Here is an 18,795-nt window from a genome sequence, read left to right on the forward strand (position 1 = left end):
CAGTGCCAGTGTGGTAACATCTCTAAATTTCTAGTGATGGCAACTGAAATTACTCTCACAACAGAGAAATCCTCATGCTGAAAAGTTTCATATTTGGCTTCTCTGTCTCCCACCACTATTCAAGTGGCAAACTCTACAGTGGTGCTTGTAATCTCTTCATATCCCATCAGGTCCGTAGATGAGACCCCACGGTAGCAATCGAGGCTCCAGGGCCAGGTAGAGGCTGGGGTGGGAGTTGTACATTTGCATTTGTTCTGGAGTTAAAGGGATGGTAAGAAAAACCTAGAACCGTAAGAGTCCTCGGTCAGTGTTCAGTGTCTTAACCTCAAAAATAGCCAAGCAAACTTGGTTTGAAAATTTTTTAAAAATCGTGTTTGTCTGCTGTGACCTTGTATACCAGGTTTATCTGTAGCAAACGGTCATGGTATTACACCCCAGAAAATGGGGTTTATCATGGAAATTCTGACAGACCCTTAACTACAGCAGTGCCAGCAGGCACCGCTCTAATATTAAAAGCAATTTTGGGTTCAGCCATGTGTTCACAAACAAGTGACATTTGGGAAGTGCAGTTTTAGATTGAGCCTCCATGCTTACATTGTTAAGCAGCGTAGCGTGAAATTACTGAACAAGCAGCACAGAGAGCTCTGAGCAAATCTAGGGAGAGGAAGTTGAAGTGTGGAAGGAGACGCCCAATTTATTTCCATTGCACTCAGTGGCACTTGTCTGTTCAGAGATTTCCATTTAATATTGCCTAAACCAAGCACTGCATACATGTTAATTAACCCTTTGATACCTTACTATCAGGTTCCAGATGAGGTATGAATGCTGTTACGCTGTAAGGGCAAAAGGTGTGTTTAAATCTCATTTTAAGTTAAACAGGGACTTAATGAAGTATCGGCTGACTGTGTACACTTGAGCCGCCTGCACGTTTGTGGAGAGAGAATTTGTGGAGAGACACATACTCTGGAGGGTGTGATTTTTGGTTTAACTACTGCAGGTTTAGTAAATGTAAGAAACAGCTATATTGATTTCTGTGCTCTCAGGCACAATTAAATTATCCTTTCCCACATCCAGGCAGGTTTTTGTTTTTACTTGTCATACATTCTGTTGTGAAGTTCCTGGAAACTCTTGGCTGGGCAGCACTCTGCCGGCCCACACTCCTGCTGCAGTGGAAGCTGATTCTCCTTTCCTCAGGTTAGCAATACCTTGTCCTACCAGTACTCATGAGATCAGGGACAAGGTAAGGTTCAAAATTAGTCAGCTGTAATGTTCTCCTGGACGTTATCCTGGGGATGAAATCTGGATTCTGCTCTACTGAGAGCAATAGATGTCGATGGCATAGCGTAAGAGAGCACTCACACAGGAAGGTAATGGCTCACCTCAGAGAAACAGACAGAGCTGTGCTAATTACCTGCCAGATGGATGAAATGTTCTGCTAACCACAGCAGAACCTGCCTAGGCTGTAAAAAATACATAATAACTAGGTGAAGTCTAAAGATCAGCTTCTTTAGACACTAGTTCTGCTCTAATTGTAGAACAAGCATCAGCATTTGCCAAAAAAAAAAAAAAAAAAAGGCAAGGGCTGCAGAGTTGTGTAGGAAACTGATAGTGTGTAAATATGCTTGTGTCTGTGTAACCTTGTAACCAGGATGGTTACAAGTTACTAAACCAAGTGGAAATTGGTTTAGTCAATACCCAAGTGAATAAACTAGCTGTCCTGTGCAGTTCAAAGCTTTTTGAAAACCTAGGGAGAGGTTTTGGAGTCTTTCAGAACTGCTTAGAAGTTGATGCTGTATCCCTGGAGACATTCAAGGTCAGGCTGGACCAGGCTCTGGGCAACCTGGTGTGGTTGCAGATGTCCCTGCTCATGGCAGGGGGTTGGACTGGATGACCTTTAAAGGTCCTTTCCCATCCAAACTATTCTGATTCTATGACTCTGTGAAGGAATTGGAGGGGTGTAGGTGTAATGATTTCATGCCTTTAGATGGAAGTTGTAACCGCTGCTGATAAGGAGCCTCGTGCCATAAGAGCAAACCTTGACTGAAGTATCTTTATGAACCGAACATAGGGCCAGTATGCAGAGATGTCTTCATCTGCATCGGACATCTCCAGTGTCTGTTTAGCGCGTCCTAGGCTCAGGTGGGCAGCTGAGCGCCGATGGCTTTTGGCACGTGGGTTACCACCAACATTCAGCAGAATTCTCTGCTTTCTGTCTTAGTTTTTCCCTGGTCTTGTTCCAGCTTTGTAGTTGTAGCAGGTGCTTGCCTCTTAAGTCTGATTTGCTGATCCTTCTAATGATTGCTTCTCCAGCTTCAGTGCTGGTGTGTGACAGACAAAATTCATGTCATCTCTCGTGATGTGTATAAATCCTCAGGACTGATTGCTCTCTGTTCTTAGCAAATGTCAATCTCTTTAGACTCAGAGGAAGGGTATAACATTCTCCTTTACTTCATGTCTTTAATTACATGGTGGTGTACCACTGGGAAATAGATGTCTTGCCTACAGCTGGACATTGTGCCCAGAAGTGTAAGAATTAACAGCTCTTTAGCTGTTCTCCCATTTACTGGCAATGTAAATGTCTCTGTCCTCAAGGATCCTTGTGTTGCAGCTGACTGACTTTCCAGTCAAGGTGACTTTGAGGCCAACCACAGCTTGCCTGCTCCACCTGATGTGTGTGAAAAGCTGTGGTTGAACAGCACATCTGTCAGTTACCTGTCTAGGGGTGGAGAGGGACCTTCAGTTAATCTTGGGACTCCTGTAGATAGTTCTGGTGTGCTGTCACTACGTCTTCCCAAAGACGTGATGGGAATTCATTTCAGCACTCTTCGCAGATCAGACTCTGGCAGGGAAAGCTCTCTTCAAGGTACAGTCCTGTTTGACTAACATGAGTATCAGTGTGTCACAGGGTGCATAGTAAAAAGAGATCCAGAAGGAGTGAGTTTGAATTAAAGGGGTTTTCACAGTGTTGGAGGTATTGGCACGATATTTCAGGAGTGAGCTTTGAACCGAATACCCTGCTTCAGACCTTAATAGTACTGATTAAATAATACAGTTGAGTAGGGATAGTTTTATTTTTATATACTATAGTTCATGTTTACCTGCATAGGCAGAGCCTAGAAAATTAGGAAGAAGTATTTTCCTTTGTACTCTGTAGTTGGAGTTCTTCAGTCATTTGTCTTCTGTGAACTTTGTCATGTGTGGGTTTTGTTTTTGTTTTGTTTTCTTTTTTCTGTTCCATTGTTGAAAGCATCTTGGTGAACAAAAGGCAGTGGAAGTTAATTTTAATTTCTTACCATTTGGGTTTCTTTTTTCTTTTTGTTTTGCTACATGAGCCTGCAGTTCCTTTCTGCATTACTGGTTTGATTTGTGTTGTTTCTGAAAACTCTGGGATGCAGCCATCAACAGACAGAGGGCCTTAATAGCTGTGTATTTTTTATATATATATAAAAATATACATAATATGGTTTTATACATTGTTGTATATTTATTATATAATATACATTGTATTATTTTGTATAACATATATTCAATAATACTGATTATAATAATTACAACTGATATAATTATTTTTATTTGTTAAATTTAATTTATAAAATGTAAATATAAACCCAACCCTTTTAAACCCAAGTGTTTTACTGAAGTGTCCTTCCTGAAGTCGAGGTGGCCTGTAAATCTCCTGGTTTTCAAAAGGCGCTTTGAGAGCGTACGCTTTTGTAAGAAATTGAAGTGTACCTCATGAGTAGGCTTTTCCATTTCTTTTGCAAACCAGACTGGTAATAAGTGGATGGGAGGGGAACATTAAATTAAACTTTCGCTTACGCTAATAGCAGACACTCCTGGGTGATAATGCCTGTGTTACTATCAGTTGACATTTTCATACCTTAATTTTATCTCCTGTTTACTCCAGAGATAGTGCTGGAATTATCTATCTCAATATAAAATGGGGTCAAGTTGCCCTTCCTTCCCGAATCCTACGTTTTACGTTCTGAAATAAGTAGCCTTCATCTCATCCTGTGCCGTGTTCCCACACAGCCCTTCACTCTGCGCAGTTAGTCCCGCTCTGCTGCTCAGTCATTCCTCTGGGGAGCGGGGGAAGGCAAGTAAGACTCTTATCCTTGGATTTTACTGATAGATAAAGGCATCTTTGAGAGAGGTGCCTTTTGGATCTCAGACTTAGCTTATTTCTTCTGAACCCTTTCCTCACATGTTTGGGGTTTTTTTTGTGTAATATTGGAATAACAGATTTCAAATTTATATTTGGAGTATTGGTGATTTACAGTTGTCTGGCATACAATTTTCCTTGTGAAGTTGAAGCTTGCTTCAAACAAGGACATTTAAAGATGTCCTTATTTTCGAAGATAACAAAATTCATAAGGTTTTTGCAGAAACTGTTTAGTAATACTAAAAAAAAAGGGGAAGAAGAATTGTATTTTTGCTTTGAAAAATTGTATTTTACTTTGTATGTGTGCCTTAACTGACTCTAGACCTTTTAAGCTTAGAATACATTTAAAAATCTATTATGGAATGGCATTTCCATAGTTTTTTGTCAGATTCAGAATTACTCTTGTACAAAATCTCTTCCGCCTTTAACTTTGTACATATTTTATTACTTGTAAACATCCCTAATACCTTACTCTTGACAAAACACTGATTTTGTGCAATAAAAAGGAATTTTTACAGTGTTTTTCATGCTAAGATGGAAAGGAGACAGTTTTTTTTCTGAAATGGTCTTGGAGCTTCATTTTACCGGCTTTCTTCCAAGATCATCTTCTGAAGTACTTACTGGAAGGTTGCTTGTCATCATTTTTGTTAATGCAGGAAGAACACTTGCTGTTCTGTCAGCAGAAAAAAATACATCCTGGAGGTTTCCGGGGTTTCAGTCCCTGGGATGCCCAGCTGCTGCTGGACCCGACAACTGAGGTCCGTGCAGATGGGTGGGTGCTGAGCAGGTATATGCCTTGTCCCTTCGGGATGTCCTGCCCTGGAGAAGGAGCATCTGAAAGACTAGTTTTAAATCCAGAATGTAATTATAATCAGTTCAGGCTTTCATTGACAGTAGATGGGACATATGCACCTTGGGGCAGGCAGCTGGGGGCAGTGATGATGCAGGCAGCCTGTCCTTCTGCTCAGTGTTTGGCGGTACCCTTAGGGCACGGGACTGGGGAGGGTCTGGTGTGTGTTAGACCAGGCCTATTGATGTGACTCAGCCTAACTTACGCCTTGCAGTAATGAAAAAATTTAGAAATCATAAAAATTTAAAAAAGTAAAAAGAAGTAAAGCATACTGTTCTTGATGTTTTGAACGCTGCTTAGTAATGACTCCCCAGGAGTGAGTGATGGAAACTGCTGGATCTCTGGGATGGAAAGCTGCCCTGAACCCATGCAGTCTTGATGTTGCTGGGTTGACACAGTCTCCTGTTCTCTCTCTGCCTCACTAACCCTGTGATTTATGTTGTGGTGCGCTTTGCGGCTGTAGTAAATAGCAATGTGAGGAATGTGCTCCCTGCAGCTTATTCGTTCAGCTCCTCTGTCACACGGGAGACCCTCATAAAGTACCAGCCCACATCATTTATGTGTCAGAGCAGAGGCTTAAGGGTCATCTGGCTTTGGGGATGCTAGTATGGCAAGGCCATCAACAATCCCTCTTAAAAGCTGCCTTAGCATTGTGCCTTCCTACGTGGCTGGTGTTGCTCCATTGGAATTGCTTCAGAGGTGACACGTGGCGGGGCCCTTCCTGCCCTCCAGCACATCAGCATTCCCACCCAGCTTGGTGTCATCTGCAAACTGACTGAGGGACACTCGATCCCTCTGTCTGGGTCATTGATAAAGTTATTAAACAGGGCTGGCCCCACCGCCAAGCCCTGGGGATCACCACGTGTGACCGGCTGCCAGTGGCGTGCGACTCCCCTCACCACCGCTCCTCGGGCTCAGCCATCCAGCGGTGTTTTACCGTGTTCTGGCCATGAGCAGCCTGTTTCTGCAGGGGAATGCTGTGGGAAACGGTGTCAAGGTAGACGCCATCTGCAGCCTTTCCCTCAGCCGCTAAGCTTGTCACTGAAAATGAGGTTAGTCAAGCAGGACCTGCCTTTTGTAACCCCGTGCTGGCTGGGCCTGATCCCCTGGCTGTCCTGTGTGTGCCGTGTGATGGCACTTGGGGTGATCAGCTCCTGACCTCTGGCACCGGGGTCAGGCTGGCAGCCTGTACGTCCCCAGATCCTCCTTCTGGCCCTCCTTGTAGGTGGGCATCAACGTTGGCCAACCCCCATCTGCTGGGACCTCCCAGGTAAGCCAGGGCTGCTGGTTTCAGCTTTGTATCTTTTGGAAAATGTTACTGAGGAATACTCGTTATTACCTTGGGGAAGAGTTTGATAGCGTGCTAGAAGCAGATCTTGAGTTGTCACTTTAGATACTGACACTTCATGTTCCCCCCAACATAATTATTCATGCTTCTTCTACAAACTGTCTATAGATCATGGTTGTCATACATGGGATACAAAATAGTGGATTTTACTACTTCATCTGTTACAGGTTTACAGGCATGTAATAGAGCACAGCATTTGGCTTTCTTTTGAAAAGAGACGAATAAAAAGCAGATGATCAAACAGGAGGATAAAAGGATAACTTTAGTCACTTAGCAAGAATTGTCTGGCGTGTCTGTCACTTCAGAGCTGTAGATCTTCACCAAGCCATGTCAGTTCGTGCTTGCTGCTTGCTTAACGCATGAACGCGGGGTGCTGACCTGCTGAAACGACGTGCTTTCTGCCAGCCACAGTGGTTGGTGGTAGGCTTCTTTCACCAACTGCAAGTCTTAGGATGCGGAAGAAATAATAGCTTGAGATAACCTCAGAGTGATCTTCGCTATAGACCGCATCATAATGACTGGATAAAAGTCTTATTTTGTTTATCCCTTCTACTGGAATGAGTCTGTCAAAACAGAAAGGAACTGGTACTTCATTGAATCCCCTTCTTGCAGTACCACTGAATTTCCTCCTGCGTTCTTTCAGCCTTAGCCGAGACCTGCAACTCGGGGCCCACCGAGGTCAACCTCCCACCCTGCCCCTCCGCTGTGGTTGTGTTTGTCTTGCAGGAAGGAGGATTGTGTATATGTGAGAGAGATTCAGGAGTGGCTGGCATCCTTACAAGGTAGTCTACAGAGTAGTAAAAGATAAAAAAGAATTCTGGCAGAGGTTGTAAAATAGTTTTGCCAAAAAACTGAAACACACCCCCCCCCAAACCCCCAAAACTTTCCATGTGACGTATCAGCAGAAGCCTAATGCAGTTGGAATGGGTTATTATTTTATATGCCTAAAATGAAGCAGGTCACATAGCATTTTATATTCTGTCATAAACCAGAATCCTCTTATTACAAATGCCGTGGCGTGGGGTAAATCTGACTCCCTGCCTAATGCCACTTGCCATTTACCCAACTCTTCTATGCACAAAAATCCGCATGGAATATTACGGAAGCAAGTTAAGGAAGCACACAAGTGTGCCCTGCAGCCAGGGACCAGGGGGAGTCCTTGGAAATCTTTGCCTAATTGTTTTGTTTATGAAACTCTGTGGAAGATTTCCAGTGGGTTTCCTAATGAACTGGTTTGTTGTTGAGACTTACGGCGATGCTGGTAATTATGCTCGGAACAGGGGGTCAAGACTCATCTTCTTTCCCACAAGCTTTCAACTACCAAGCATTAAACACGCGAACTATGCATTTTAGGGGTTTTTTTTTTCCTCCTTCTCAAAGTTTAACTCCTCATTAACTTGCAGAATACCCGCCACTCATCTTTGAGGCACATTCTTGCCATTTGTCTGCCTTTGTCACTTTGCAAGCCTTGGCTGTCTGGGAGAGCACTGCTGTACGGGGACTGAGTAGAAGGAAAATTAAACCAGAGGCCAGGCTGCTTTATTTTTTTTTTATTACATTGGATGAGTATTAACTAGTTTTCAAGTAACATGTCTATAATATGATAACAAATTGGATAGCTGTTTAAGAGTATTATTCTGGGAGGACTTTGTGTTTCTCCCGAAGGCTGAAACTCTATACCTTGTCCTAGAAATTTATGGAGAGCAGCTTCGGAGCGGTGCCTCCGTTAGCAGTATGTGGTCCTGTAATACACAACAAGAATTTCTTGGCTGCCTTTTGAATGTAACTGTCTTGCTTTCCCAGTAACTTGCCTTTAGGCTTCATTGTTAGGAAAAAGCAGACAGAAGAGCTTTAAGCAAAGATTTTGGTCTGGCATTTAATGGTGGCATAATAGCTGAAGGAACTTCAACTTTGAGTTTGTTGAGTTTTCTTATATTTAAATTTCCATTATGGCAAAATGGCTTAAGACTGCCTGAGTCTTAAGCAACTGTGCGGTGGGCCCTGATTTCCTCTAAATGTGAGGGGTTTTTCCATGGGAACCAGTGGTGCCAATTTAAATATATCGTTCTTGTGACTATTTCTGCATAAAGAGTTATTTTACATTAACTTTTTATATGTTGTGAAACAGATGGGGCTCAGCCTAGTGTGAATAGCTTACACAAAAGCTGTGCTGAAGGTTGAGGTTGAATGAGGCTGTGTTTTTCCATATATCATTTGATTTTATTACTTCAAGGAGACAGTCTTTTTATTTGACTGTTATTTTATATAGACTTATTAGTGTTTTTATTTTTTAAATGAAATTGCAAATAACTGTTACACGTTCAGTAGCCATAAATTCCCCCTCTATCAGTCTTTGAGTTATAATTGATGAGACAGGGTTCCTGATGCGGTCAGATATTTTACCGCAGCCTCCAAGTTTTAGTAGCAGATAACAAAATAATAAGTAGAGGAAGAATGTTGGCTTTCTGTATTTGAGAAGAGCTTCACTGTGCATTTCCTTGCAGTGTTTTTGTATGTGCTGAGATTGCAAGTTGCCTTTGCGTGTTCTTGCTCTGTACGGTTAACGGTCATTAGCTTACGAGGAACGAGGGGTGAGGCTAAGGAGAGCCTCGGAGGGTGGAACAAATTCCGTTCCTGCAGATTTAGCGAAAGTGGAAGCTCCTCTTGTCTTGTTGCTGTTTTGGGTCTCAGATCCTCTGTGTAACTGAAGGCAAAAAGCTAACCCTAGAATTGTTAAGAGTTTTATTTTGCTTTTTTCTACCCCCATTTTCAGGACTTGCAGTCAGTCCTTGGAGATCCTCATTATTAATATTCTGTGTTTTATTCTGTTGTTTGACCTGTTGCTCTGACAGCCTTGCTGTTCCCGAGCAGTTTGGCGTGGTGGTCTGGCTACCAAATGGAGAATGACAGAGGAGGGACGGGAAGATACTTGATTAGATCTCAGAGTTCCTTAAATTTCTCACCTGTCATTTTGACATGACAGACGTATCCTTCATGTTGCCATTTAGTCATGGCCTGTGCTTTGGGCAACCATAGCGCTCTTAAATTTTTCACAGGTCTACAGGTACGTAGGAGTTCTGTGAATACCTGAGTCGGGGCTCTGTGGTGCAGTTTTGGCTCACATAAAGGAAGAGCTTCTGTATTTCTTCTTAGTGGTGGTGGCGAAATGTAGATTTGTTAATTCTTTTTTTCTTTGTTTCTATAAAGTTTAACAATAGTGGAAGATTGAAGTGTTATAATTTGAGGGGGGGAAAGGGAACACAGAAGGATGTGTTCTGCAGAAGCTGGGAGAGACAAAGGTGGAGGGTGTAGGCTTAATGTGTCTTAGGAAATACACGTGTTCATGACTGCAGTTAAATATTTTGAAAGAAAAGCAACTCTGTGTACATGGAAGGGGAGGCAATACATGGAATTGGGTATCATTGACAGGGAAGCACAAGCTTGCTGTTTTTGTCCTGCCGTAATGGAATAAAGCAGGTAATTAATTGCAAAGGAAATTTTTTGCCCTTCTCCACCCACAGTCTCCCCCTCTGATCTCCCCCCTTCTCCTCCTTCTCCCACCCCTCACACATTCCCTTTTGCAGTTGTATTGGAAGCATCTGCTGTATTAAGCAGGATCTTGCTGCTGGATCTGAGGGGAGGGAATGGCAAAATACCCTGGCCATTATGGGAACGTGAGTGTGATACAACTGCAGCAGCTGAGGAAATATAACTGTATGGTCCAGAAGAAGCCCCAAAGGAAAGAGGCTTTGTAAATTATTCATGCTTGCTAGTGTGAAAGCAATAAAATGAAATTAAAATTGGAATATAAACATGCATCATGTTAGATTTGTGTAAAGAAAGGAAGTTGGCGGTACGCAGGCTTCTAGTTTTGTGGTATGCTGGAGATTGCAGCCCACAGTGTCATTTCTCTGAATAGCATCCAGATAGCTCAGTATGTGGTTTCTTGATAATCTGTGTGTACTTTACGTTTTCGTGGGACTCTTAAGCTGGTGGTGGTTGGAGACCGTACTGCAGACCTTTAGGCCCATCTGACTTGGGATTTGCTGTGCTTGATTTGAAGGAGTTGACATAGGTGTGCTGCAGCATGTTGGTTCCAGGTTAGGATCAGAAAACGGGCTCTTCCCCTTTTAAGCCATTTTTTCATGCTTTGTAAAGGCAGAGGAGGTCAATCTCCATAGCTCATTGATGATGTGTGCTGTGGGGTGCTCTCCTGTATTCCTCTTTGTAGCGGTGCACAGGTGCTTTTAAAATTTCTTAAGGGAAAGTGATTGAAAATCTGCTCAATGCAAATCCCTTGAGCCAGCATTGATGGTGGTGCTGGTGAGAGGCTTCTGCCTGGCCAGGAGTGCGGAGCATGGCTACCATCTGTGTCCTGCCGTCCTTTGGCCAAATTGCATTTCCATCCTTTCTGTCCCGTGTTACTTTTCATTAAATGAATTGGGTTTTCCTGAAAGTGCCTGTCTGTAAATGAATGCTCCTTCCCACTCAGCACACTTGGGTCATTAGAGCTCTCCCAGTCAGAGCAGCAGAAGGTAGCCAGCGGTCTTTGCAAAATGGAAAGTAGGAGTTGGGAGGGAAGTGGCATAGCAGAGAACTGTGCAGAGAGAATCTCTTCTGTCTCTCTCAGTGGCTTCTTAACTATTGCTATAAATTTTTTTATAATGGTAGTAAAAAAATTAAAGAAGAAAGGGGAGCAGCAAGCTGAATTTCATGCATTTCTGCTAAGAGAATGATAGAATAGTTTTGAAAAGGTATGGAGGAGGGGTGGAAAAAAAGATTCCTGCAAAGTGGCTATAATTCCCTCATCCTCACCTTGAAAAGCAATTTAGTGCATACTGAGGAAAGCTTTGCACCTTAGAGCAGAACTGAAAGGGGACTCAACGTTTCACACACAGCAGCAGAGCCGTAGTTGCAGCCCCCATGAGGCCAGTGGGTGTTGGGGTGTCCTTTTCAGTCCAGCACCTTCTTTTGAGTTAAAAGTTTATAAAGAATAGACCGTTCAGTCTGGTGTCTGTCCTGCATGCAGATCGTGTTGCTAGACTCAGTCTGTTAATTCTGTGCTTCATCAGAGCAAACGGACATCCAAGCAAAAATGCCTGTAAGTACTCTTTGTGTAGGCTTGTACAATGGCAAGGGTGTAATTCCAGGAGTTAATTTTAATGAGTGTATGTTAGTTGAAATGAATAATGCACATTTTCTTTGACTTAGGCATAGGTGGTTTAGATGCAGAATGTATTGTTGTAGCCTTTTTTATTTTTCTACAGTCTTGTGAAGGATTTATGTGCGGTGTCATGTGTAATTATGAAGTTCAACTGCCTTGTTCACTAGGTTAGTCTTTTATTCCTATAAGGCTTTCTTCAGTTATGAAGTGATACTAATAATCTCTTTTTAGCCTGAGAAACTCTGCAAGAGACCAGCTAATGGAGGGAAAGTAGGTTTGAGGTCAGACTCAGACCTGGTCTACATCAGCCAAAGTTATTGCTGTCCGATGATTGTAAGACAGCAGATGAGTGGTATACTGGGTACCAGTCACCAGAAAGTTCTAGCTTTGTTGGCAGGCTTAGAGGGAGAAGAGTCTTGGAGAGCATGGCAGTTTGTGCTGTCTCTGGTTTTGCCAAGGGCAGGCAGAGGCAGCGCTTTCCCTTAAGCTGAAACAGCCACGTATACATCAGTGCCGTTCCTAGCCTTGACCCCCTCTAGTAACCCACCTTGCAAATGGTGGAGCATTGGTTTGCCTCTGGAGAAAGGCAGACTCAGCTGACGAGGAAAGAAGGCGTTCCTCTGCTCTGACGTGGTGTTGGTGTCTGGGTATCTCTTGCAGTGTACCTGCCGCAAAGACATGGTGAAGATTTCCATGGATGTCTTTGTGAGGGTTCTACAACCGGAACGTTATGATTTATGGAAACAAGGAAAAGACATTGCTGTCCTGGACCATATGAAACCCACAGCTCTGACTAGCCCAGAACTAGATGCCTGGAACGAGACAAAGGCAGAGCTGAAGGCTAAATTGCTTCGCAGGTAAGGAGAAAAAAGGAAAAATGCTGTGTCCGAGCACTGTGTTTGATTTTAATTGCTAAGATTTTAAGTGCTGTAATTCTTAGTTTGGGGTAGTTCAAACTTTTTTGTTGTTGTTTCTGTTTTGTTTTGTTACAATTCCTCTTGTAATTTTTCTTAGGTAATGTGCTCCCTCATTGTCCAGTTAACTTGAAATGTTACAGAAGCACATGTTTTCTGGAAGTAGGACGCTGTGTGCCCCCTCACATCTCATCTCTTATCCTCGAAGACAAAAAATCTATAGTAAACATTTATAGCTTCACTTATCAGAAAGCAGGAGGAGAAAAACCCCCATCAATTACAAAAGGGATTTTATGCATGCCTTTCTATGCTTCCTTTGATCTCTGTATTAATTTTCTACAAGTTTGTGGGGTTTGTGTGTTACAGCATGCTTGAATTGAAAATCTGGCATGCTAACCTTTTACTGTTGGAATCTTGCCTTATAGGATAGGAGATGAGGAAGAGGACAACAAACACCGGTATGTGACTTCCATCATCAACTTAAATGACTCCTTTTTTTTTTTCCTGTCAAGTTTCTTAAAATAGTAACTCTGAAAGTGTTTTCCTTTTCCAGTTAGTTTTTTCATGTCTGCTTCCTTGAAATGGCACAGGAAATCTTTGGGCATCGAGGTTTCTCATGTCATCTTGGTTTTGTGTAGTTTTCTGAATTCTCCTCTTGCTTCATTGGGGAACCTCAGCTATCTTGTGCCTGTTTTGGTTTTCCATTCTTGAGTCGGCAGTTAATCTATTGAATTAGTAAGGACATGTAACGATTAACTGGTTGTGGATAAAGCTAACTGGTCACCAAAGCAGGTAGTTAATAAAAAGCTGCCGCTGTCTCAGAAAGAGGGATTTGGAACTGGGATTCTGAAACACTGGAGTGTTTTAGACAGGGGCTGCTGATGGGAGAACCTTCCCTTCCTCATCAAGCTTGCTTGAAGAATGAGACTCTACATTCTAGGAAACTGAATCGTCATAGGACTTTAGTGTACTCAGATGTGAGGTGTGTGCCCTTCCATATGCTCGCTTACCCTTTTTTACGTCATTCTCATTCCTGCTCCGCCTGTTACCCAGAGTGCCCGCAGTACAGCACACGAGCTTACTTCTTTCTGCTCTCATCTAGTAGTTGTTGAAAGTCTGGTATGAGTGTTGGCAGTCTCTGGAAATTGTACCGCTTCATCCAGATGCAGTATTCTGCTTGTAATTTCAGTTCCAGTATCGCTTCATTGAAATACAGGGAAAAAAAACAACTTTAGAAAGACTTTTAAGTTTCTGGGACCATCTTTGATAGGGACTTGGAGTAAGTTTAAAAACCGTTGACCTGATAATTTGATGATTGCTGATGTATTTAGGCATTCTAGCAAAGGAAAAGGTAATACACTAGTAAGGGTGTCTCTCTTCCTCTAGCACTGGTGTTTATGGTCTTCCAGGAGATTTCAGTCACCCCCTGTTCCTTTGGACTGGCGGTCCGGTGTCTTGCCTTTTCTACGTGAAATGTTTGGTCCCTTATTTTACAAAGATTGAAATGGGAAAGTGTGTTGCCCACTAAGTCCAAGCCCCAAAAGACATAACATATACAGTATTTGGCAGAAAACCAATCTCTGTGATGTTGCTCCACTCCAGAAATTATATTTCTAAAATATTTTCAGCCATTCATTCTGCAGCAAGCTTCAGGAAAAGCAGCGTAGTCTCAGTCAGAAGTTGCCACTTAGGCTTTGTGGGCAGTGACAGGACTCCAGTGGGCCCCTGGAGTCTGCTACATCTGGAAATTTACTGCCTATGGCTGTTAAGGGTTACTTAAATATATGTAATGTTTGCATGGTGTGAGGTACTATATGAACACCAAGGATTATTTTCCCCTCTTCAAGCCTATTGCTTAGCAGAGGAGCCTCTCTCTTAACCTGAGCCTATTGCAAAAGATCCGGGTTACTTTTTTTCCTTATCTGCTCATTGTTTCCTAGATTATTTCAGCATTATCCTGAAGCAGTTTTGAAACTGTTGATTACTGCTTAGCAATAGTCTTTCTCCTATGTGTAAGTCTTGGAAAGACATCGTTTTACTTGAAGACTGACTTTTCTTAGTGGGATGGACTTTACTGGAAGAATGGGATTCACCTCTGCCCAAACCTCTTCACAGTTGTATCTACTTAATTTAAGTCACTTTGTGGTCTGTTCTTCAAAGAGTACAAATGGGGCTTTTTTGCCAGCTCTCCTGGAAAATGCAGCTTTTAAACTTTGCAGAGAGGTATGTTATTTCTTCTCTAAGGTCATTCATAGTTAGTTACCTTGAAAAACTCAGCTTTGTTTACTTTATGGCTTCAGCGAGAGACTGTTTTAATCTAGTCCACAAAAAGCCTGTTTCTGGTATGCGAATTATGTCAGCTACAGAACATCTTCCCTTCTGGAAATGTACAGCCTTCAGCTTGTAGTTTTGGAAGCAGAGTTTCTTTAAATGATGTGCCTTCCGCCTCTCTCAATTTCCCCTCAACTTCAGAGTGAGAAGAGTACTGCAAAAAGATCTTTTTTTTTAAATCTACTGTGAGTATAAAGCTTTGTGATTTAATTTTTGCCTGGCATTTCTACACCACAGGAGTAAAACACACACTTAACTAAAAATAGCTTGTAACACTTGCTTCTGCTCTGATGCTTTCTTCAACAACACTGGAAAGTTCCAGCTGCAATGGATAAGTCTTACAGATTTATCTTCTTCTCCCACCTTGCTTTTCCCCTGCAGAGAAGGTGATGTGTACTTAGAATGTGGGTGAAAAGTTGATCCTTCTGGGTTCAGCTGTCTGTTCCTGCTAATGAATGTCTTGCAGGTGTGAAGTTAACATCTATACTTGGAGGGCTACCATATGGTTAGAGTCTAGTAATTATAAATCACTGTGCATATGGATCAACTTTCTTTTCTATTAATCATTTCATCTCAGGTTGAATTTTTTTCTGCTGCCTTTGTTGGTTAGCTGATTAAGGGTTCTTAACTTCATTGTACTCCAAATCTAATAGCAGCTGAGTTTCTGGGCTCTGAGGATGGAAAGCTGAATTTCAGCTTTTCGGGGGTTTTGGGCAGTGTGATTGCGTTTTCCATGATGGTAGATGCGAGGCCGTACGGAAGATGCTGCTTTCAGAAAAACCCAAATAGGTGTCTGCATGCTAAAAATGGTGTAAAAGCTGCAGGTCTCTTCTGAAAAAGACAGTTTGTTAGACTTAAAGCCAACATTCAACAAGCTGTTTGATAGATCCTGTAGAAAGAATCATACTGGGTCTGGCGGGGATGGAGTTAACTTTCCTCCTAGCAGCCCACAGGGCTGTGTTTGGGATTTGTGGCTACAACAGTGCTGATAAGGCACCGATGTTTTGGCTGTTGCTGAAAGGTGCTTGCACAGCCTCAAGGCTTTATTTTTTTCCCACTCTTCCCCCTGCCCAGTGAGTAGGCTGGGGGTGGGCAAGGGATTGGGAGGGGACACAGCTGGGACAGCTGACCCGAAGTGGCCACAGGGATGTTCTATGCCATAAAGCGTCATGCTGAGCAATAGAAACTGGGACAGAGAGAGAAGGAGGGGTTGACTTCCAAGGTGGCTGTGGTTTGGAGACTGGCTGGGCATTGGTCTGCCTGTGGGAGATGGTGAGTGGATTTCCTTTGCTTATTTCTTTCCCTTTTTTATTCTTTCCTCTTTCCTTCACTTATTAAACTGTCTTTGTCTTGACCTACAAGTTTTCTGGCTCTTACTTCTTCCTGTTTTACCTCCTTGTCCCACTTGAGCAGTGGGGAGTGAGTGAGTGTCTGTGTGGGTGCTTGGCTCCCAGTACGGTTCCTAACCAAGAGCCTTGATCCTGACATCTGAATTTGCATTTGTCTTTGCATTATGGCTACTGCCATCTCTTTGTCTTAGTGGCGTTGACTCTTCAGAAAGAATGGAATTGCTATTGGCCTCTTGGTATTAGTCTGATCATATTAATGTGCACTTTTTTTAGTTAGACTTTTTCACAGGCCTTGGACCTGGTGAATTATACTACTGAAAAATCATAGACTGCCTATTGATTATGCTATAAGCATTCATTGGACTGTGCTTTTAGAAACTGGCAGTGCTGGGTAATGTTTCGGAGCTGGAAGATGATGCTTTGCAGGCTTCCAGCACTTTGCCAAAGGGAAGCACGTATAGAATGAAAAGAAATGTTGGAATGGAGGCAGAAGATGAAAGAAAGATGTGTAACGAGTTGTCATCTATATTTTGAAATACAAGCAAAATAAATTTAAAATACAATTAAGATAATTTTAACTGCAGCTCGTGAGCTTACGTTAGTAATGGTGGGAAAAAGCTCTTCAAGAAATCCATTCGTAGCAGCCATTAATGTCCAGATCTTAAATGTTGTGTTAAGCAAGGTTCATCTGTTTCCTTTCAGATATCTCTTTTGCCCTGTAGCTATTGTTAGCTACCTTGTGTTTTCTCTCCAAAGAAGATCCTTTTGTTTTGTATTCAGCTTTTTAAGTCAGTGATCGTTTTATATATTGAAGACTGTGCTTTTATGTCAGATCACAATTCTGTACTTCTAGGTCTCACCGAAAAAGAAGTCAACCCAGAAGACATAAAACAGAGGATCAGAAGTCTCTTGGCGATGTCATGGCTATTGAAACTGCCTTGGAAGATGTGAAAGTAAAAGAGGAGCTGAAAAGAGGGACAGATCTAGAGGAAGAGGAGAGAAGCAAAGTGATTGAGGGAGAAGGTGAGGGCCCTGCTCACTGATGGTAGATCACTTCGGTGAAATACTGGGGCAAGCTATCTCTCTAAAACACATTTGTAAATAACTTGTCTGCTGATGTTTATTTCCATGGAAATACCAGTGGAGTCTCTCCCAATATTAAATCTAGGGTCACTGAAATGCACCATCATTTACAGCAGCAATTGATTTTTTCCTCTCTTTAAGGATTCAGTCCAAATATCTTTTTTGGCAGGGCTTGAATATTCTGCCCAAACTATTACAGGTTTGTAAGAATATATATTAGCGGAGGAATATTTTTAAATATTTCATAGAGAAACAAATATGTTTTGTGTCCTCCTGTGAAAGGGAATGATTTGTGCACTCCCTTGTGCAATTAATCTTTCCCCTTTCCCTCCCTCCCTCCCCATTTCTTGCAGAGGCTGTGAATAAAGTCAGCCTTAGGTTGTGTGGGATCCACAGCTGCTGCGTGAGTTCAGGTTCCAGGTTTCGTTTCAAGTCTAGCTGTAGGAGGGAAGCGTTTCAGCTTTCTTTGCATGGCTGAAGTTAATAACCAGTCCATGACAACTCCCAGTCCTTTATGATTTCTTCTGCATATGGTTAGTCCAAAGGCCTGACCTCAGCCAACTTGCTGGAGGCCCTTTTTGTGATAGCTTTTTTTTTTCTTGGCTGTGTATGAAAGGATGCAATTCTTGCTGGGAGTAAGCTTCTTTTTTTCCGCCTGTGTGCATGGTTAAGTAGTTGATGTGTCTGTGATGCACTCTCCCTTAGAGGCACTCTCGAGCATTTCATAAACACTAGTGAATTCATTTTCATATATTCTATATACCCGTTATTTGTTTAGCATTTGGCAGAAACTGACGCTGCAAACTGTTTGGAGAGCCTTGATAATGATCTTAAAGGAAATCTGTGGAAGCTCTGGGAAGAGAATAGAGGTCTTTGTTCAGTTCCAGAGTCTCCTAGCTAGACAGTGTGTTTTCACTTCTCATGGGAAATAAGGAGTTTGAAAATGATCGTTGTACAGAGCAGGAGTAGCACAGTGCAGATAGTTGATTTCTATTGCCCTAAGCTTGAGAGTGTCATCAGGGCGTTAAATTGTACGCTCTTAGGTCTTGTACAAGTTTAACAGTTGATGCTTGTAATAAATGGCCTGAAAATGCTGATATCCCTTTGGAGACAAGAGATAAGTGACAAGGACAGATCAGAGATCATTAGAATGGCAGAGGAACAATAAAGTCTCTGTTCTAGCTGAACAGGTTCCAAATCATACACTTAGACTACATGTTACGAGCTCTTTAACTGTTAGCACAGGAAGGAAAAACTTATTTTCAGCACCATTGCAGAAAACGTCACTAGAATTAGACTATTTGCTTTGCAGTTTCTGAGCGGTCTAGTGCTTAGTGTGGCTGTTAGCAAGTACACGAGTTTCGTAATGCAATATGACACTTAAATACCAATAAGTTCGCTAGTTTTCTACATCCTAATGCCTGCATTACCTCTCACAAGTGCCTTACAGTTTCATCTTGGGGGAAAAAAAAAAAAGCATCTGTTTGGATGGCCCTGTTCATTGCAATTGAGCTTCCCTCCCCCTTGCCTTCACGTTTTATATTCCTCTGTTTTTAATTTGGCTTGATTTTCTACTTACACCAGAACAGATGAC

General features: G+C 42.3%; 1 protein-coding gene across 3 annotated transcripts in view; it reads left to right on the forward strand.

Annotated features, from left to right (window-relative positions):
- KDM4B (lysine demethylase 4B) overlaps positions 1–18,795 on the forward strand; it is a 92,623-nt gene that overhangs the window by 46,047 nt on the left and 27,781 nt on the right. For 2 of the 3 annotated variants that reach the window (XM_055707162.1, XM_055707163.1), the window contains exons 9-11: positions 12,185–12,381; positions 12,864–12,896; positions 16,972–17,141. In XM_055707162.1, the coding sequence (XP_055563137.1) occupies positions 12,185–12,381; positions 12,864–12,896; positions 16,972–17,141 (400 nt within the window). The remainder of the gene's footprint in view (positions 1–12,184; positions 12,382–12,863; positions 12,897–16,971; positions 17,142–18,795) is intronic. The other variant, XM_055707164.1, reaches the window with a different exon arrangement.

This window comes from Falco cherrug, chromosome 4 (genome assembly GCF_023634085.1).
Source record: "Falco cherrug isolate bFalChe1 chromosome 4, bFalChe1.pri, whole genome shotgun sequence".
Lineage (NCBI taxonomy): Eukaryota > Metazoa > Chordata > Aves > Falconiformes > Falconidae > Falco > Falco cherrug.